Here is a 22539-nt window from a genome sequence, read left to right as displayed (position 1 = left end):
CCTTTGTTGTCATTTCAACAGTCTTCACAGCGTCTTCACCAGGAGTAGTTTCCATTTCAAGAAACCACTTTATTTGCTCATCTGTAAGAAGCATGTTCTTATCCATTAAAGTTTCATCATGAGATTGCTGCAATTGAGTCACATCTTCAGGCTCCACTTCTAATTCTAGTTCTCTTGCTGTTTCTTTTTTTTTTTTTTTCCAGAAAAATTTAATAGGTTTATTTATATTGTTATAAAGTTGAACGGCTGAAACTTGTTCACTGAAACATTTTGGCTTGCATTAATGCCTTATGTCCCCGCATTTATATTAAAAAAATTCACACACAAATGAAAATGGAAAAACTGCCAATACCTGATTTCTGTACCCTATTTTCAACTTGCAATCATATACTTAGGTACCTTTTGACCCCATGGAAAAAAAATATCTAACGTTCAGAACTACCAATAACAGGAAGAAGAGAATTTTTTTTTTTTTAAAGAATGAAATGTTTCCCATTAGAGTGGATTCTTAAGCACGTTCTCCACGTATGCGGCGTGCTAGCTGGATGTCTTTTGGCATAATTGTTACACGTTTGGCATGGATAGCACACAGGTTGGTGTCTTCAAAAAGGCCAACCAGATAGGCCTCACTTGCCTCCTGCAAAGCACCAATAGCTGCACTCTGGAAGCGCAGATCTGTTTTGAAGTCCTGAGCAATTTATCGCACCAGACGCTGGAAGGGAAGTTTGCGAATCAGAAGTTCAGTGGACTTCTGATAACGTCTAATTTCACAAAGTGCCAAGGTACCAGGCCTGTAACGATGAGGTTTCTTCACCCCTCCAGTAGAGGGCGCACTCTTGCGAGCCGCTTTGGTAGCCAGTTGTTCCCTCGGTGATTTACCACCGGTGGATTTGCGGGCAGTCTGCTTTGTACGAGCCATGGTATAGAGACCTCTTTACTTACCCCCTTTCTCCTTCGGCTGGAGCTAAGGCGAGCTGGAGGCGGTGCAGGCGTTAGAGAGTGAAGGCGGCTGCGAACACAATTCTCTCTTGCTGTTTCTACCACATTTGTAGTTAGTTCCTCACTTAAGTCTTTAACCCCTCAAAGTCATCCATGAAGGTTGGAATCAACTTCTTCTCAAGTCCTGTTAATGTTGATATTTTGACCTCTTCCCATGAATCATGTATGTTTTTAATGGCATCTATAATGGTGAATCTTTTCCAGAAGGTTTTTTATTTACTTTGCCTAGATCTATCAGAGGGATCACTACCTATGGAAGCTATAGCCTTATGAAGTGTTTTTCTTAAATAATGAGACTTAAAAGTTGAAATTACTTCTTGATCCGTGGCCTGCAGAATATATGTTTTGCTAGCCGGCATGAAAGCATTAATCTCATATATCTTCATTAGAGCTCTTGGGTGACCAGGTGCATTGTCAATGAACGGTAATATTTTGAAAGGAATCTTTTGTTTTGAGTAGTAGGTTTCAATAGTGGGCTTAAAATACTGAGTAAAACAATGTTGTAGACAGATGTGCTGTCATCCAGGCTTTGTTGTTCCATTTATAGAGCACAGGCATAGTAGATTTAGCATAATTCTTAAGGGCCCCAGGATTTTCAGATGGTAAGTGAGCATTGGCTTTAACTTAAAGTCACCAGCTGTGTTAGCATCCAACTACAGAGTTGTCCTGTCATTGGATGTTTTGAAGCCAGGCATGGATTTCTCCTCTCCACCTATGGAAGTCCTAATTGGCATTTCCTTCTAATACAAGGTTGTCTCCTCATCTACATTGAAAATCTGTTGTTAAGCATGGCCACTTTTATGAATTATCTTGGCTAGATGTTCTGGATATCTTGCTGTATCTTCTATAGCAGCATTTACTACTTCACTTCGTGCTGTTATGTTATGGAGAGAGCTTCTTCCTTAAACCTCATGAACCAGCCTCTGATAGCTTTAGACTTCGGCAGCAGCATTACCTCGCTCAGCCTTGATAGAATTGAAGAGTTAGGGACTTGCTCTGGATTTGTCTTTAGTTTAAGAGAATGTTGTCGCTCATCCAGACCATTCAGATTTTCTCCATAGCAGCAATAAAGCTTCTTGCTTCTCATTTGTGTGTTCCCTCGAATAGTAGCACTTTTAATTTTCTTCAAGAACTTTTATTTTGCATTCACAATTTGGCTTACTGGAAGGAGAGGCCTAGCTTTAGCCTGTCTTGGCTTTTGATATGCCTTCGTCACTAAGCTTAATCATTTCTAGCTTTTGATTTAAAGTGAACACTTAGAGGTCATTGTAGGGTTATTAATTGGCCTGATTTCAAGATTCATATGTCTAAAGGAATAAGGAGACCCAAGGAGAGGGAGAGAGACAGGGAATGGCCAGTTAGTAGAGCAGTCAGAACACGCACAACATTTTTTAAGTTCGACATTTTATATGAGTGCCTTAAAACAATTGCAATAGTAATATCAGAGCACTGATCACAGACCACCATAACAAATATAATAGTAATGAAAAAGTTTGAAATATTGTGAAAATTACCAAAATGTGACACAGACATGAAGTGAGCAAATGCTATGGGGAAATGGCACCAGTCGCCTTGCTCAGTGCAGTTGCCACAAACCTTCAATTGTAAAAAATGCAGTATTTGCAAAGCATGATAAAGTGAAGTCTAATAAAATGAGGTGAGCTTATATATCCAGCACCTAATAGAAGATACAGTATTTAATAGATTCAGTAAATCAGTTAAATAAATGAGATTAATTCTGCCTTAGAAAAAGACAAGAAACAAGGCTGTCTTCCCAAATGAGGTGAGATCTGGGTTTTGAAGTCAAATAGGTAGATGAATGAGTAAGAGAATGAGTGATAGGCATGGAGAATAGTGTGAATAAAACTGCCTGCCATATTTCAGCAAGCTGAAAATAGTTTGAATTGCTTCAGCATAAAATGTAAATTGAACAGTTGCTGGAGATGGAGCCATATTAATGAAGAATTATGTTATTTCCATGGGCTTCTTTGAAAAACAAAAACATTGTTTTAAAAAAATAATCTGATCAATTTATACTTTCCTGAACATTTTCTAAAATGTGGTTTGGGGTACCTAAACCACTTCCTCAAAGGACTTTAATGTTTTTATAAGATAATTAGACTTACTGTTAATTAAATATTTTCATTTTGATACTTACTCTAGCATTTTAGTTTTATGTTGGATTTTTAGTATATTTATAATTTTATGTAATACATTGTGATTCTTTGTGTAAAATGGGTAAAAAAAAATGATCATTTTACCTTTTCAGATTGAAAAGATTGTAGTGCTACATTTCCATTTATGACATGCCAGTGTTTAATTATGACAACATATTTAAAGCCAAGTTTTATATAGAAGCCCACTATATAAATAGATACAATTAATGGGCATTCTGCTCCTTATGCTGATTGAGTTATTAGGACACTCCCAGACTCCTTTAGGTGTGAAAGTCAAGTGTTCAGTGGAAAGAGCTCTAGCCTAGATGCCAGGAGGCCCAGGTTCAGTACTTACAGGATTACTAGTTAGCTATAGGATTATAGGATTGTTGGTGTCTCCTTTTTCTCATCTGCTAAATAGAAGGACTGAGTTAAATGAGTTCTAAAGCCTCTTTTAATCCTAATATTATTGTGGTTTTGTAAATCTGTAGCTATCATTTGTGATACTGGAGCCTTGGACAGAAATGTAACCCCCAATTAAAGCTATATTTTCTAGGACTACATCTTAATGAAACCAGGGGTCTGTCTCTACTGTGTTTTTCACACATACACACACACACCACATTAGTGAGATACAGTTCTATGTGAGATGTAGTTTTTCTTGTTCAATTTTTATAGGTTCTCTTTTTTCTGTGTTATATTTGAGGTTTTGGTAGGATAGGTAGAGATATCTAGCAAGTTATTTGAAGTGTGGTTCTAAAACTCAGGAGAGAAGTCAAAGCTAATAGATTTGAAATCATCTACACAGGTGATTGTTCAAAATGTGGAAGAAAATGAGATTACTTGGTGCAAGACAGAAAAAGGGAGAAGACAGGATAGCATCCACATTTGAGGCGTGAAAGAAGATATGGAATGACAGCCTTTCTGTACGAGAAAATTTTTATAAACAGTGTACCATATAAAGAATTTTTAAAATATACATTAAATGTGCATAGATACATATATATGTACGTGTGTGTGTGTGTACACACACTCGTAATACTTTTTAAAGAAAAATACCATACTATCTTTGGCCTGAGTACTGTGCATTTTCATTCTTTGAGTAGTCTACCTCCCCTTAGAAGGAAGAGCATATTTTGAAACATGTATTGTCTCCTGGAACTGATTTTCAGCCATTTTTTAAAAGGAGGAAAAATGTTGATGCATAGGGATGCAAGTAAAGAATATCATGCTGGTTATTAAAATGTAAGTTTTACAGAGACCAGTGCCTCCAAAGAAATGGTTGAAAAAATCAAGATAAAGATTATTAGGTATTGATGAATGAGTGACCACAAAATTATCTTCTTAAAGCACAGATAGTACAAATTGTCAAAAGTACCCATTTTGTGTCCTTTGATATAGGATGACTTTGTGTCCAACAATCAATCATCAAGCTTGTATTAAATGACCTGCACAGTGCTAGATGCTGGAGTTACATTGGTGAATAAGACACGACATATCCCTCTTGGATTTTATCATTTAGTAGGGACAGTAGCCTTAATTAAGGGACAGAGAGCCACAGGAGTTCAGTTTTGTCCAAGTAGTATGTTGAGTAAAAATGTTCCAGTTACCACTGGTTCTTGGCAAAAACCACATAAACTGTGTTTTTTATCCCCAGCTCAGCCTCTCTCTCTCCCTCTCTCTATTTCCACAGGGTAACTATGGTTTAAGAAAAAAAAAAAAAACCTGAAATTATGCAATTAGGTGTCTGAATCTTCAAGAACGTGTTAATAAGCATGTATGATGCACGAGGCTAGGAAAAAAGGTTGAGAACTCCTCACTCTACTGACTTCTAGGTCATAACATTTAAATGTATATTTATAAGCCAGACCATGTTCTTAAGTACAGATCTACATTTAAAAAAGAATTATTTGTTTTGTTGTTTAATTAGATGAAACAGACCTACATTTTAATTACTTTGCTTTTTGTTTATAGGTCCAGGGGCAAGTTCATCCAACTCTTGAGTCTAGTGATGATGCTCTTCAGTATGTTGAAGAATTAATTTTGCAATTATTAAATATGCTGTGCCAGGCTCAGCCCCGAAGTGTTTCAGATGTAGAGGTATGATAAATATGCCTTGTATTTTACACACACACACACACACACACACATAATTTGTGTTTATTGCAATGTCAGTGAAGGGGAAAGAGTTGCTCTTTCATCTATCTATCTATCTATCTATCCATCCATCCACCCACCCACATTTATATATATATGGTATTTAAAACTTAAAGACTGGATTTATTTAACTTTATATTGGGTGTATAATAGCTTGTCTATGTTTTAGCTGTCTAAACATTCCATGTTTTGCTTTTTTTGGTTTGTTTGTTTATCCTCACCTGAGGATATTTTTTCATTGATTTTTTTAGATAGAGTGGAAGGGAGGCAAGGTGGGGGGAGAGAGAAACATCGATGTGAGAGACACACACATCAATTGGTTGCCTCCTGTACAATCCTGACTATGGCTGGGGATTGAATCTGCAACCCAGGTACATGCCCTTGACTGAGATTCAAACTCTCAACCCTTTGGTCCGCAGGCTGACGCTCTAACCATTTAGCCAAACTGACCAGGGCTCCATGTTTTGCTTTTAATCTAAAATGAACTTTTGTTGGCCTCTAAACACTACTTCTTGATGCTAGAATGATATATATTTTCATACCTTTAAGAGTAGAATATGTCCAAGTATTTCTTTTGTTTTGTAAAACCAGCTATTCTTTCAAGAACATTTCAGTTAGTTTTTTGATCTTCAGGTATTACATGTATTTTAGGTAGTAAGTGGACCCCTTTATACCAATTGGAAGAGAGAGAAACACCTAAAAAACTAGGAAGGAAGTTCTATAATCTGTTACAAAGATGACATGCCCCCATCTTTTTTTTTTTAATCCTCACCTGAGGATATTTTTCCATTTATCTTCAGATAGAGTGGGAGGGAGGGAGAGAGGGTGAAAAAGGGAGGGAAAGAGAGAAACATTGACGTGAGAGGGACACATTGACTGGTCACCTCCCACACGACCCAGACCAGGGCTGGGGACCAACTGCAACTGAAGTATGTGCCTTGACTGGAATAGAACCCACGACTCATTGGTCTGCGGGCTGACACTCTACCACTGAGCCAAACCAGCCAGGGAAGGCCCGTCTTTTTAAATGTTATAGTTTAGTGGAGATACAAAAAGGTATATGGACAATAACATAATGTGATATACTATGAGTAAATGGGATGTGGGAAATTTTAAAAATGGTAAACTAATAATATAGGCTTTGGGGCTTAGGATTAGCATCTCAGAAGCAGAGGCATCTAAATTGAGTTCTGAAGGAGTCAAAAGTTTGAGAGGAGAAGAAATTAGGTTTGAAATACTGAAAATGAGAAATAGAGCTGGAAAAATAAAAGTAGTTTTATGGCAATGGTGAAGGATCATTTGACTTGAATGACCTCAAATATATAGTGGTACTAATATTTGGGTTTCTGCGACATTTCTTTTGCAGTACTCAAGTGTGGGCATACACACACACAAAAATGGTAGAGCTGAATGGTATTTCACTTTTCAGGACATAACACACATAGACTATAATAATGATTTTAAAGCATTCAGTTTCTGGGGAGGAGGTATTTATCTATCCCAGGCCCTGCTCTGTTCCCCTGAGGGTTGAGGCATACATAACCAATGAGAACTCTGCTGAAAAGCACATCAGAGAATCTAAATTGGACAAGGAAAAAAGTGAAATGTAGTAATAGCTGATGCTTGAGTGCTTACCTACATTATCATGCACTGGCTTAAACATTTTTATGTTTTATATTTCAAGTTTTTAATAACCCCATAAACATGATGCTGTTTTTTCCCTTATTAGAATGTAAGCTCTAGGGATTTTTTTTTCTTGTTCGCTGCCAGATTTCTACCACCTAGAATTGGCACTGAGAAAGCACTCAGGAAATATGTATTGAATGAATAAATATGGGAACTGAAGCAGGGAGGGTAAATAAGTTGCCCAAGGTAACAGCTAATAAGTAGTGAAGCCAAGACTTTAACCCAGAAAGTCTGAGCTTTGGGGACATACATACCACTAAACTATTCTGCCAAGTAGAAGAAAGCAGGCAGATTGGAAAAATATGGAAGGAACAAGGTACTGGATTTCCTAATAAGGTCAGAGAACTGATAACACTAGAATACCTGAGTGAGAGACATAGAAGAATAGATTGGGATCAGAGACAGTTGTTGGAATTTAAGGTTTCTTTGGTAACACTGTTACAAAACAGGATGTGGCCATGTGGTGGTGGCTGGACTAGAGGTAATGCACTAAGAGGCCACGGTATTTTATGTATCCTTAATATAGATAGTAAAGTCACACAAGATGACGGCAGGACTTTACACGAGAGTAGAAAAGAGTAATGTTCCAGAAGCAGTTTGTAGAGTGGAAAAATGCTAAATTCACCTTTTTGTGAGTTTTGAGACAAGGGCAGTTTTTACTCTAAGTCTTTAGGGGAGATCCAGATTTCAGTTGAGTAAAGAGATATTAAGGAACATTGAATTACAGAGATTGTGGATGTAGAAAAGATTATGTACTATGGAATAGTAATTTACTTTGATTCTTAAGTAATTCAAAGTAGGTTTCATATATTTTATCCTATTTTCCCTTTGAATTATAAGGTCAAATATCTTTTACTCATAATTTCTTTCAGGCACTGATTACAGTGGGCTTCAGAATAGATCTTGAATAGAACTGGTTGCCTGACTTTCCTCATTAACAATTCCATTTGCTCTTCTGGATTCTAGTTGGGTTCCATGTGTTTATAAAATGCAGCATCTAACCTTATGCCTACTGTATTAAAATGGAATTACAGGTTCTGTCTTGTTTATCATTCCAGTGTTGGTACATCCCAGGAATTTGCATTTGGTAATATTGCATATGCTCAAAGAGCTCTTTCCAGATATGTTGTACTATACCTGTATTTATCTAATTTTCTCCTTTTTTTTTTTTTTTTTTTAATCCTCACCCGAGGATATTTTTCCAGTTTTTGTACAGATAGAGTGGGAGGGAGAGAGAGAGAGAAACATCGACGTGAAGGGACACATCGAGTGGCTGCCACCCGCACGACCAACCAGGGCCGGGGACAAACTGCAATCGAAGTACGTGCCCTTAGTGGGAACCGAACCCGGGTCTCTCCGGACCGCAGGCCGACGCTCTAACCGCTGAGCCAAACTGGCCAGGGCTAATTTTCTCCTTTTAATTAATATAGAAACCAGTTTATAATTTTCTTATACTGAAGGAGATCATGAACTATAGGAAATTACTGAGTCGGTCTTCCACTTGCACAGAGTTAATCAATATTTAGGTACTTAAGACTAAATAAAAAAGGATATTTCATAGATTTTTAGTACTCAGAAAACTTCTGAGATATCAAAGATATTTACCCTGTGTCCTATCTTATTATTTTTAAGCACTAATCTGGGCCCTTAAGATAGATGTAGCTGTGTGATATCTCAGTGAGCTGGCTTTGGAGTTGGGAATGAATTTTTGAAAGAGAATATATGACAGTAATAGAAATAGCAGTCAGTTGTATAATAGGCTTCATAATTTCAAAGTACTGTTATATATATATTTATGTTCTTACAACAACCCTGTGGAGTAGTTGTTATTCTCTTTATTTGATATATTAGACAATTAACCTCAGAATGGTAGTTTTTTTTTTGTTTTTTTTTTTTTAAAGATGGAATCCTGGGTCTTTTCCAGTCAAATACCATTCTTCCTCTATCATTCCTGGAAAGATATTTAGGAAAGTTAGGAAAGAATATGGAAATACAGAGATATTTAGATGAATGTAATCATGCCTTAGATTCTTCTGTCAGGAAATAGTTTTTCATTTTCTTGGTTTATTAGGATTCTGTTTTTTTGGGTTTTTTTAATCCTCACATGAGGATATGTTTATTGATTTGAAAGAGAGAAAGACAGAGAGAGAGAGAGAGAGAGAAACATTGATGTGAGAGAAAAACATTGATCTGTTGCCTCCAAGACATGCCCCAAATGGGGATCAAACCCACAACCTAGATATGTGCCTTGATGGGGAATTGAGCCTGCAACCTTTTGGTGTATGGGACAATGCTCCAACCACTGAGCAAGCCGGCCAGAGCTCTTTATTTCTTTAATACATTTTTAAAATTTAAAATACATTTGTGGAGCTTTTAAAATAATAAGGGCTTTAAATTTAGCATGCCTTTCAAGTAAATTTTGGGGTAAGAGGTTATTAATCAAAATTAAAAGAAATCTGAGGGCCATATAAAAATATACTGAAAAAAGTAGATCAATTTGAGTTAGTGGAATATATGAATTTTTAAAATCTTTCTAAAGAATACATTTTGATTACTTTAAAGTATAAGCATAGCCCTGGCCAGTTTGGCTCAGTGATTAGAGCGTTGATCCAAGGACTGAAGAGTCGCAGGTTCAATTCCAGTCAAGGGCATGTATCTTGATTTTGGTGCGTTCCCCAGCCCTGGTTGGGGTTGAGCAGGAGGCAACCAGTTGATGTGTCTCTCTCACATCTCTCTCTCTCTCCCCCTTTTTCCCTCTCTCTCCCTCCCTCTTTCCCACTCTATCTGAAGATAAATGGAAAAATATCCTTGAGTGAGGATTAAAAAAAAAGTATAAACATAATTCAAAGTGGGGTGGCAGTTCTTGCTTAATATTTGGCCCCTAAGGGATTTGTTTAAATGAAAAACTAATAATGATTTTTAGTTGCCCTATTGTTTTAGGAAAATTGGTACTTAAAAGTACTTGAAAATTGATGGAATACATACATATCTATAATTTTGCTAATTAAAATGTTTTGATAAGTTGCACTACAGATAATTGCAAATTGAAAACTATCATAGTCCAGATGAATGGGATTTTGTTTTATTGATGTAGCCAATATTCACTAATCCATGCCACCAATATCTGAGTATCTGTTATTGGTTAGGCAGTGTTCCAAATGAGTAGGAAGTACATATAAATGCTCTGGGAATACAGAGGAGGAATATATATTATTTGGCCCTGTCTTTTCAAAATAATTTAAGTTTTAAATGATTGTGTATAAAAGTTGCTCAAATCTCATTTGTTCTCCCTCTCTTCATTTTTTATACTTAATATTTTTTAAAAATAGAAGCAAAGCCCTGGCTGGAGTAGCTCAGTGGTCAGAATGTTGGCCCTCGCACTGAAAGAGTGCAGGTTTGATTCCCAGCCCCAGTTGGTGTCGTGTGGTAGGCAGCCAGTTGATGTATCTCTTTCCCATTGATGTTCCTCTCCCTTCCCCCTTCCACTCTCCCTCTAAAAAAAGAAAAAAATCAATGGAAAAAATATCCTTGGGGAGGATTAGCAAAAATATATATATATATAATAGAAGCAAAACTAGTATTATTTCTTCTGTGATATGGCCCTGGTAAAGATTTTTATTTTTTTTAATGTTTTTATTGGACTTTCAGAGAGAGAGAGAGAGAGAAACATAGATGTGAGACAGACATGTTGATCAGCTGCCTCCTGCACAACCCCCACTGGGAAATGGAGCCCACAACCCTGGCACATGCCCTGGACCAGCAATCAGACCCGGGCCTCTCAGTCCACAGGTCGACAATCCACTGAGACACACTGGCCAGGCAGTATTTTCTTTATATAATTTCTTAGGTTCCCTTCTTTTATTATTTCTCTCTGGTTGACTAGACTGATTTCCATTTGTAATGTCTTTCCTGTTTCCCTTTTTGACCTGTGTTCTGTATTTAACCAGCTTTCATTTCTTAGGGCATTGATACTTTTTTTTTTATCCTCACCCGAGGACATTTTTCCATTTTTTGTTCAGTTAGAGTGGGAGGGAGGGAGGGAGGGAGGGAGGGAGGGAAAGAGAGAGAGAGAGAGAGAGAGAAGAGAGAGAAAGAGAAACATCTACATGAAAGGGACACATAGAGTGGTTGCCACCTGCACGACCCAACCAGGGCGGGGGGACAAACTGCAACCGAGGTATGTGCCCTTAGTGGGAACCGAACCAGGGTCTCTCTGGACCGCAGGCCAACCCTCTAAATGCTGAGCCAAACCACCAGGGTGATACTTTTTTTTTTTCTTTTCATTTACTCAGGCTTTCTTGTACTCTTTATCTTTGACTGTTTTTTTTCCCCATGAGTCATATCCTAAAACTTTAAAAGTTTGCTTTCCTTTTCCATTCATTTTTTTCTTTAGTTTTTTTCTTTTTCTTTGCATCCTAAAGAATCCTTGTTATTTTCTAATGTTTTCCATTAACATTTAGATTGATTACCCAAGTAATTTCTCTATATTTTCTACCTTTCTAGAAAAAAAAATCGTCCATATATTCTAAGCCTTTAATACTATTAATAAGACTTCAGAAGTACCTGTGGTCTGAATATTTGCATGACATGCATGTATAGTTTTAATTGGTCCTAGAATATTTGTCTTGGAATTGATGTTTAAGATGATCTAATTAGAGCCCTTTATTAAGTAAAGCAAAAGACACAGTTCTGCTAATAAGGAACAGCTGAATCTCAAACCTACCTCTGTGGCTTATTTATTTTCTCAAAGCCACTAGATATTAACCAAGATGGAGTTTCTCATTTCAAACAAAAGTATTAATCTTGGAAGTAGCACAGTAATAGAATTCTAATATGTGAATCTTTCATTGATCATTCCTCTTTGGGCATCTTTTAAAAAATATTAAACTAATTGTAAAAATAAATTTTGTTTTGCTCTAAAATTATAATTAAATTTGTCACCTGTTTTGACCTTAACACTGGTAAGGTGTTACCTAAGTATATAGTTGGATAATTTCATTACAGTAATACACTGATAAGTAAATTTAAAATGTGTTCTTTATCATTGTTATTTCTTCTTTCTCACGTTGTTTTTCTTTTTTAAAAAATATCATTGATTTTTAGAGAAAGAAATAAACATCAGATAATTAAATTTAAAATGTATTCTTTATCATTGTTATTTCTTCTTTCTCTTTTTTAAAAAATAATTTATTGATTTTTAGAGAGAGAAATAAACATCAGTGTGAGAAATCAACAAGATCAGCTGCCTCCTGCATGCCCCCTACGGGGATCCATTGAGAAACTTGGGCATGTGCACTTGGCCAGAATCAACCAGCAACCTTTTGGTGACCAACTGAGACACACTCACCAGTTTCATGCATTCTTTTTTGTCATTCCTGATTTTCTTTCCCCTTCTTTCTTAAAACAATAGATAAACTTGGAATTAGGTAGATAAAATTGAGATGGAAAGGGATTGCTGCTTCATTTCTTTTTCTTCCACCCCAACTCCTGCCTACAATTTGCCTCTGTAATTCTATTGATGATTTTTTTTTTTATCCTCACCCAAGGACATTTTTCCATTTTTTGTTCAGATAGAGCGGGAGGGAGAGAGAGGAAGAGAGAGAGAGAGAGAAACATCGATGTAAAGGGACACATCGAGTGGCTGCCACCCACACGACCAACCAGGGCTGGGGACAAACTGCAACCGAGGTACGCGCCCTTAGCGGGAACTGAACCCAGGTCTCTCTGTACCGCAGGCCGACGCTCCAACCGCTGAACCAAACCGGCCAGGGCTCTATTGATGATTTTTTAAAAGAAAAGATATATGTTGCCCTGGCCGGTTTGGCTCAGCGGTTGGAGCGTCAGCCTGCGGTACAGAGAGACCCGGGTTCAGTTCCCACTAAGGGCGCATACCTCGGTTGCAGTTTGTCCCCGGCCCTGTTTGGGTCATGTGGGTGGGAACCACTTGATGTATCCCTTTCACATCGATGTTTCTCTCTCTCTCTCTCTCCCCCTCCCCCCCACTCTATCTGAAAAAAATATCGAAAATTGTCCTCAGGTGAGGATTAAAAAAAAAGATATATGTCAAGTATATTTATAATGGTCAGATTGAGTTCACCTTCTGTTTTCTTATACTGCTTCGATCACCAATATATATCAGTGCCTTTTAGACTCTAAGTCATAAAATCACTTTGGTGCATTGCCCAGATAACATTTTTTTTTTTTAATGAATAGAATATATTAGTTCATTATTTATAAAAAGGGTAAGTTTTGTTTTATGAAACTTTGTTCCAGTTTAGTGTGTGTGTGATGGGTAAGGATGTATAGTAAAATGTATTAAGAATTTATTATTTTTTACTATGAGTTGAGGTCAAGAAAAAAGTTAGCAAGCCACAGGGTCATAATATTATAAAGTTTGTACCATGGTTATACCCATTCAGTTGACCACAGATTTTTTTTTTTTTTTTAATCCTCACCCGAGGACATTTTTATCTTCAGATAGAGAAGGAGGGAGAGGGGGTGAAGAGAGAGAGAGGAAAAAACATTGACGTGAGAGAGACATATTGAGTGGTCACCACCCACATGACCCCAAATGAGGCTGGGGACAAACTGCAACCGAGGTAGGTGCCCTTAGCGGGAACCAAACCCGGGTCTCTCTGGTTCGCGGGCCGACGCTCTAACCTTTGAGCCAAACCGACCGGGGCTAACCACAGATTTTAAAAGTGCTGTGAAAATTTTAATTGGGAACCATTGTAAAGTTAGTTCTATTAGAATAGCAAGTCAATAGTGTTGACTTGAAGAAGGAAAATAATTTTTTTTATTTTTTAATTCTTACCCGAGGACATTTTTTTATTTATCTTCAGATAGAGCAGTAGGGAGAGAGGGAGGAAGAGAGAGAGAAAAAAACATCGATGTGAGAGAGACATATCGCGTGGTCGCCACCCACACGACCCCAACCAGGGCCTGGGACAAACTGCAACCGAGGTATGGGCCCTTAAGCGGGAACCAAACCCCGGGACTCTCTGGTCTGCGGGTTGATGCTCTAACCGCTGAGCAAACTGGCCAGGGCGGGAAAATAATTTTTGGTTTTGATGTTCCTTTCTACCCTTTTCCCTTTCCCTTTTTTCCTTTTTTTCACAAGCCAAACTGCCCCAATATTTTATCATTATGTTGCCTTTATTATATGAGAGTATAGTATCTGGCAAAAAGCTTTTCAGTTAGGCATTTGAAAAAGTTTGTAAATTCCATTTTAAACTACAACAATTTTTTCAACACATCTCTAATTTCATTAATTAAAATTAAAATGATCATTTCTTATATTTGGCAGCTGATTTGGCTTTAAATATAGATGGTGAGAAAGTTTATTAAACTTGAAAGGGGTAAACAATTCTTAATTTATAAATTTATTGTTAACATGTCCTAGAATCAACTGCTCCCCCTCCCCCTGTATCACATAGAAATCTATTTTTGATTTTTCACTTTAATAACACTGACAAAACTTTTTATTTAGATTTGTAATGAGTGATGTTTAATTTTATCTCGAGGTACTACGAAATACTGAATAATTCAAAATCCGTGTGTTAAAATTATGTAATAGCGACCTCTACTGGTTTTAATTATGGTATCCTGAAAGGTGATTTTATTTAGTGTGTGTTTGTTAACCCTCACTCAAGGACATTTTTCCATTGATTTTTAGGTAGGGGGGGGGGATATCCATGTGAGAGAGACGCACCAATTGGTTGCCTCCCACAGGGCCCTGCAACTCCTAGGTCCAAGGGCCGACACTCTAACTGCTGAGCAAAACTGGCTAGGGCCTGAAAGGTGTTTTTAAAAACTCGAGAGGATGAGAGTAGCTTTTGTTTGACGTGAATTACATTAATTTATTAAAATAGGGAGATTCAGCTTTTACATTAACATGAGTTCTTTCACTTTCAATGGAAATTCTAACTGAATAAGTGCTGAAAATTAAAATGAAGTATTTTGTTAAAAATTAATGACCTGTGGAGGATTCAAACTAATGATGAGCTAGCTAATACTGTGTATTGAAATTGCTGTTACCAATGTAAACCCTTGATTATTATTTGGTACTTGAAGTCAAGTAACTTTGCATGATGGATATTGAAAAGAATTCTTAGAGGTTTCAAGTGCAAAACACTTCATGAGCTTATAATTGGTATTGAAAGTACAGACAATGGACGATAATTGGATTTAGATATTTACTTTTTGAACTTAGGTCTTATTTCTTGAATTTTTATATAAATAAAGTTTAAAATGGCTTCTACTCATTTTTGTTATTAGCTTTATCACAGTGAAGTTGAAATTCAGAATGTGACTTTTGCCCTAGATAATAAAAGGAATTATACATTCCTTTTTGCCTAATTGAGAAACTAATACATTGACAGTTACAGTTTAAGTATGTTTGTAGTATAAGTTATACCACATGTGAAGATACTTTTGGTATTCTTGGATGTTAAAAGTAAATTGTAAGTGAAGAGCTCTACTTTATATATTTGTTGCTTAGTTGTTATTTTCCTGTTTTCCAAGGAACGTGTTCAAAAAAGTTTTCCTCATCCAATTGATAAGTGGGCAATAGCTGATGCCCAGTCGGCTATTGAAAAGAGGAAGCGAAGAAACCCTTTATCTCTCCCAGTAGAAAAAATTCATCCTTTATTAAAGGTAAAGCTGAAGTATTGCCTTTATGCCTTTTAAAAGGAAAATAAAAGTCCATAATTTTCAAACACTAAGAATAATAGATTTTATAGATAAGAGAGTCAACTGAAAAGTAAAATTTTTTCATTTTAGTTTTTCTAGGAATTCAAGTCCTTGGGAGGGGTGATATGATAATAAGAATGTATAAGTTAGGCACAATGATTTAAAGTAATTTCATACCAATACTAATAGTCAAGCAAATTGAAAGAACTAAGAAAGTTGTAATTGTGGATTTTGTTCATCTCAGAAGTTAGTAGAACTTCGAAGAGAATTTATAAAACTCCTTTCTTGTTGGTTAGACCTAATTGTCCCTATAAAATCCTTCAGATCTTAATCCTTCACATCATTAGATGTGTAGGGACCCTGTGAGACTACCATAGGGCTATGTGTAATCTTTGAACAAAAATTCCCTAAAGATCACCTAAATCACCCGGTCCTACTTGTCATTTAAATCAGTCAGTCCGTTGAATCTCACCCAAACTAATAGAGTAACTGCTGCAAACTCTAATCAATTTCTATTTTATTTAATACAATGAACAAACTATTGATTAACTCTCACATAAAAAATATAGGTATTATAAGAATTAAAACCTTAATACTTTCATATCAAGACATTTTGTGCAGACTATAATATAAGCAAAATGCTAATGCTTGCATGCATAATCTAGGTTTTATTACTCAACAAAGTTATCATTATCCCCAGTTTGTAGATGAGGTAACTGAGGCAGAAAGGGATTAAGTAATTTATAGTGCAACTTCACGGGGCTATAAGTAATAGTGTTAGGAAATCTAGGTCTATTTGATTTGTCCAAGATTTAAGACTAAACACTTAGATGATGTTTAAGAGTGTCAAAAAGTTATATTTTATACTCACAGTGTTTGAATAGAAATATTTGCCCATATCTTATTAAGTGGTCTGATGAAATAAGCTCAAGTTATATAAAATTACTAAACTAGTAGTAATTGCATGATTTATAATTCTCTTCATTATTTTTATCATCTATACATTGAATTATATTCTAAGATAATTGATAGATTGAGGTATGTATATGCTATATTAATGATCCTAAATTTTAAATTTTATGATCTAATTGTGGATCTTTCAATTTATTAATGTCCTTGTCACTATAAACATTTAATAGTTTTTATATATCCTGTCCCCAACCCATAAGTAAACTTATTTCAAAGTTGTTTTTTCCCCCTTAATTGGATTATTTCTAAAATAGAATTTGTTTTTCCTGTAGAAACTGGTCAGCCCCACAAAGCCCATGCTGTCTTTACAGTTTATTAATAGGACTATTTAACATGCTGTTAACAACCACTGTTGAAGTGTAGGACATAGCATGAATTTTTTTTCCATGGAAGCAGTCCAGACAGATATCAGGAATGTGCCATTAGAGTTTTGGAAAGCCCAGGTTCCTTTGCAAAGAAGGATAGAGGTATAAGGCTAATAGATATTCCCATATACCAATAATATATTAACTCTTGTTCTGTATAAAGAAAAAAACTCTTTTGTCATAGTTAATTCCAGATATTCTGAATTAGGTGATGATGAGAATTTCCCCAAATTTGGACTCCCCTTCCTAAGTTAAGGATTATCTATTTAGCAACCTGTACTTCTTAAGCATTTTACATGCTGATAGGTAATTTTGCCTTACCTTTTCTTAGCTTACATTTTCAAATAGCAATTAATATATTATTCATAAATGAGCCAGTTAAAATTAAATGCTATTGATAATTATAGGTCTCAATAAAAGTTAAGCTAAATTGTATGCATTTTTTAAAATCAGTGTCAAATTTATAGTATATGAGTTTTAAACATGCTTTTCTTTTAATTTTTCAGGAGGTCCTAGGTTATAAAATTGACCACCAGGTTTCTGTTTACATAGTAGCAGTATTAGAATACATTTCTGCAGACATTTTAAAGCTGGTGGGGAATTATGTACGAAATATACGGCATTATGAAATCACAAAACAAGATATTAAAGTAGCAATGTGTGCTGATAAGGTAGGATACTGATCTTCTCTTTGTTTTGTTCTTAAATAGTTATGTGACTTTCTGAATGCTAACATACTATTCAGACAGAATAAAATAGTATATCTTGTGTTAAGGTATATTTACCTAATCGAATGGCAAGTACTCAAGATATCACTTTATGAAAATAGAGTATTATGTGTATAGTATTGAAAAGGGTTTGAACACATCATATAGTTTTTCTTTTGTTGCTTCAAGTAGGGTTAATAACAATAATCTCTTATTAGTGATATCTTAACATTTTATTTGGATTACAAGATTTAGAACATTATGGATTTACTTGAAAACAACTTTTTGTTGTTAATCTTCACCCAAGGATATTTTTCCATTGATTTTTAGATAGAGTGGAAGAGAGGGAGGAAGGAAGAGAGAGAGAAACATCGATGTGAGAGAGATACATCCATTGGTTGTCTCCCGCACAACCCTGACTGGGGCAGGGTGTTGAACCTGCAACCCAGGTATGTGCCCTTGACCAGGAATCAGACCTGCAGACTTACATTCTAACTGTTGGGCCAAACTGGCCAGGGCTGAAAACAATTTTTGAAAATGTGAAAATACTAAACGCTTGAGAGTTTTATTTTAATACCTACCTTTCTTTAGATACTACTTGTATGATTTTACTCTAATAATATTAAGAGCAAACATTTTTTAAAGTTAAGCGTATATGTGACTTATCTCATTTAGCCCTTATGATACTGCTCTATAGTAAATGCTTTTATCTACATTTTATAAAAGGGAAACTGAAGTTCAGAGAGGTAAAGAAATTGGTCCAGAATATTCCAAGAAGTTTCAAAGCCTAGACTTGAACTCCAAATCTGTCTGAGTCTAAAGTTCATAGTCATTGCAGTATACTGCTTCACAATTTTCATTTTATAAAAATGACTTTGTAGAAAAGAAAATATTTTCTGATGAAGCATTTTATTCCATTTCTTCTCACTGTACTGTTACTGATTTGGAATATTCTTTCTGACTACTAAATCTGTTTAATTATGTTTTAGTGTTTATTTGTTTTCTTAGAATGTGAATGTATAGAGTAAAAAATCACCTGATCTGATGAAGGATTTTAAGTGTTTTTATATTTTTATATGAATAAGTGTTTTGTTTTTAAAGTTATTATTTTTTAATGAACATAAAATATTTGATACTTTTAAATGAATCATATAAATATTTTAAGTATATACTGTGTGCTCACACAGGGAGGAGATGCAAGATTTCAGAGTTTGATACTTACATTTGTGAAACAAGCAGAAAGTCATACAAGATGAGATTTTTTTTTATTGTGTTATGAGGATAATGATATAGAAGTTCACAGAACAGGAAAGGTGAGGTTCAGCAAGAATAATAGTGGTAGACTTCTTGGAAGAAAACAGGACTTGTTTTATCAATGTCCAATGAATATAGGCAGAGAAGGCTATAAGAATTATTTAAATGTGAGATGGTGAGGCCCTGGAATGAAGTGGTGATGGCAAGGGTATAAAATGAGAAAACTAAGCCAGACAAAAATCCAAGATAGGATTTGGGAATAAGTTAAAAGTATTATGTTAACAAGAGAAACAGACAGACAGACAGACAGACAGATACTTTGGAGGAGTCAGTTTGTGATACCAGACGTTAAATTCTGTTTTAGAGAGAAGCCTTGGTGAGGTGGTGGCAATATATCCAAGAAGAGATAATTGTGTTTGCTTTTCGTCATTTAAGAGCTGTCTTCAAAGAATACTTTAGGGTGCTTAACTTAAAATTTGACTATAGATTCATATTTTATTATGCCTTTTTAAATATCTCCTGACTAGGTATTGATGGATATGTTTCATCAAGATGTAGAAGATATAAATATATTATCTTTAACTGATGAAGAGCCTTCCACCTCAGGAGAGCAAACTTATTATGATTTGGTAAAAGCATTTATGGCAGAAATTCGACAATACATAAGGGAATTAAATTTAATTATAAAAGTTTTTAGAGAACCCTTTGTCTCCAATTCAAAGTTGTTTTCAGCTAACGTAAGTATCATCGTGTACATGTATATCATTGTGCGTGTTGATTTTACAGGACCAATGAAATTTGAATTTGTGTAGTTCATGATTGCTAATTTGTCAATATTTTTAAGTTGTGTGATTTAATTCATAGTGACTAATATCACAAATAAAGTTGCTACAACTATGTCAATAAATTGAACACCAGAAATTAAAAACTAGACTGATTATATAAGTGCAAATGAATTCACAGAGTCTTCTATCTACTACAAAGAATAAAGCCTCTTCTTTAAGCAGATACTTTTCTGTTTGTTTAATTTATCATTGGAGTCCTTCAACCAGCACTTCATCAGTGCTACCTATATTGTTAAATGCCATACTTAGCAGTGAGGATTCAAAGATGAATAGGAAAAAATTTTTTTCCTCAAATTTAATCTAGTCAAGACAGAAATGTAAACTTAAAATTAAATTGCAATACAGTGTGGTAATTGCCATAATAGAAGTATGACAACAGGATTTTTGGGAGCACAAAGGAAGGAGCCAATAACATTAAAAATTACTAATCTTACAATAGTAATCAAACCATTCTAATGGAGTCCTAGGGAATGATGAGTGAGAACAGTTGCAGTTGTCTAGAACTGTAGCCACATTCCATGGTGACTGCTGGAGAAGCTGTTCTCACTACAGAGGCTGAGACTGGGGCTCAAGGTATGGCAGTGAGTGAACATTAAAAACAGGAGCAGATTATGAGGTGTACAAATCTGTAGTTACATAGTAAAAACCATTGAATTGTTTAAATGGATGAATTGCATGGTATGTAAATTATATTTTAATAAAGTTGCTTAAAAAATAAAAGATTTCTTAGGACACAAAAATCAAGAGCTGTAAAATTAAAAATTAATGAACTTTGGACTTTGTTAAAATTAAAAACTTTTTATTTTCAAAAGACATTGTCTGAAAAGTAAAAAGATGAGCCACAGATTGGTAGAATCTATTTGAAATACCTATATTTAAGAAAGGACTTGTTTATATCCACAATATAAAACCTTTTACAATTCAGTAATTTAAAAAACAGCCTGATATATATATTTTTTCTTTTTATCCTCATCCGAGGACATTTTTTGCATTGATCTTCAGATAGAGCGGGAGGGAGAGAGAGAGAAACATCGATGCGAGAGAGGCACATCAAGTGGTTGCCACCCACACGACCCCAACGGGGGCCGGGGACAAACTACAACCGAGGTACGTGCCTTTAGCGGGAACCAAACCCGGGACTCTCTGGTCCACAGGCCGACACTCTAACTGCTGAGCCAAGCTGGCCAGGGCCAGGCTGATATTTTTAAGTGAGCAAGAAAATTGAATACTTTATAAAAGAAGATATACCAATGAGCAAAAAGGACATCAGAAGATATTCAGCCTCACTAGTCATCAGGGAAATGAAAAGACCACAGTTAGATACTACGATGCACTCATTAGAAAGGATGAAATTAAAAGAGACTGGCGATACCAAATGTTAAAAAGAATGTGGAGCAACTTATGGGAATACAAAATTCCCACATTGCTTGTGAAAATGTAATCCAGCATAAAGACTTAGGAAAAGAGTTTGGCAGTTTTGTATCCCATTAAACATAAATTAGGCACAATACCTACAAATTCCACTTCTAGGTTTTACCCAGATAAAATGAAAACATGTCCATACAAAACTTGTTCATGAATGTTAATAGTTTATTTATTTTTTTATTATTATTATTTTTTATCCTCACCCAAGGACATTTTTCCATTTTTCTTCAGCTAGAGTGAGAGGGAGAAAGAGAAAGAGAGAGAGAGAAACATCGACGTGAAACATCGAGTGGCTGCCTCCTGCACAACCCCAACCAGGGCCGGGGACAAACTGCAACTAAGGTACGTGCCCTTAGCGGGAACCGAACCCGGGTCTCTCTGGACCACAGGCCGACGCTCCAACCACTAAGCCAAACCAGCCAGGGCTTTTTTTTTTTTTTTTTTTAATTTTTCTTTATTGGTTTTAGAGAGAGAGGAAGAGAGAGATAGAAACACTGATGAGAGAGAACATTGATTGGATAAATGCAAATTAGTACTTGTTTTTCAATTATCTAAGCATTTTTCTAAAAGTTAATATTCAGTGTTGTAAGGGTTTGGCAAAACTGTTACTTTTTTACACTATAAATGGGAGAGAGGGTAAACCAGTGGACTCTTAAATCCCATGACAAAAGTCTTTATCCAGGGGTCTAACCTACATAAAATCATATGGAAGTTACAAAATATTATAATTGGGTATTCTTGTATGAATATCTATTTGTAATAAATATAAAATAATAGAAGAATAGGATGAATAAATGAAGTAAAGGGGTACTATTTGAATTCATATAGATACTTTGTCATTACTGGTAGAACAAGAGCATGGCATGCCTCAAGAAAGCCTGAGTTAGAAAAGAGCCGAGCAGATACATCTGAAGCTTACATAAAGCCACTTCTGCTGTAGACCAAAGTACAGTGCTTGTCTTGAGGAAAAGCACTGTATAATTGTTTGAGTTGCAAACTGAACTAGCTGCTTTTTTTCATGAAACCACTTTTACCTGAGAGAATGATTGACAAACTATGGTTATTTAGATGCATATCTGACAGACATTTTTCAAAAATGAATTAAGTTGGGGAGGGGTTGTATGAAGTGGACCTGTTACTTCAAGGAAAATAGCTGGCAGTGTTTGTTAACTGTGATAAAATTTGAACTTTCAAGCAAAATTAGAGTTTTGGAAAATTTGTATCCACTCCCGTGATCTGTGATGATTCTAATGGATTTTATCTTTTTAGTGAAAATGTGTTAAAT

The 22539-nt window shown here is 35.6% G+C and overlaps 1 protein-coding gene and 1 pseudogene across 7 annotated transcripts in view; one reads left to right on the top strand and one right to left on the bottom strand.

Moving 5' to 3' along the window:
* SOS1 (SOS Ras/Rac guanine nucleotide exchange factor 1) overlaps nucleotides 1-22539 on the top strand; it is a 122872-nt gene that overhangs the window by 29862 nt on the left and 70471 nt on the right. For 4 of the 7 annotated variants that reach the window (XM_036263240.1, XM_036263239.1, XM_036263238.1 and 1 more), the window contains exons 2-5: nucleotides 5130-5255; nucleotides 15522-15653; nucleotides 17530-17694; nucleotides 19512-19721. In XM_036263240.1, coding sequence (XP_036119133.1) covers nucleotides 5130-5255; nucleotides 15522-15653; nucleotides 17530-17694; nucleotides 19512-19721 — 633 coding nt within the window. The other 3 variants (XM_036263242.1, XM_036263243.1, XM_036263244.1) reach the window with 3 other exon arrangements.
* Nucleotides 260-933, bottom strand: LOC118630967 (annotated as a pseudogene).

Source organism: Molossus molossus, unplaced genomic scaffold (assembly GCF_014108415.1).
Source record: "Molossus molossus isolate mMolMol1 unplaced genomic scaffold, mMolMol1.p scaffold_m16_p_15, whole genome shotgun sequence".
NCBI classification, from domain to species: Eukaryota; Metazoa; Chordata; class Mammalia; order Chiroptera; family Molossidae; genus Molossus; species Molossus molossus.
This window is presented reverse-complemented; position numbering and strand designations above follow the sequence as displayed.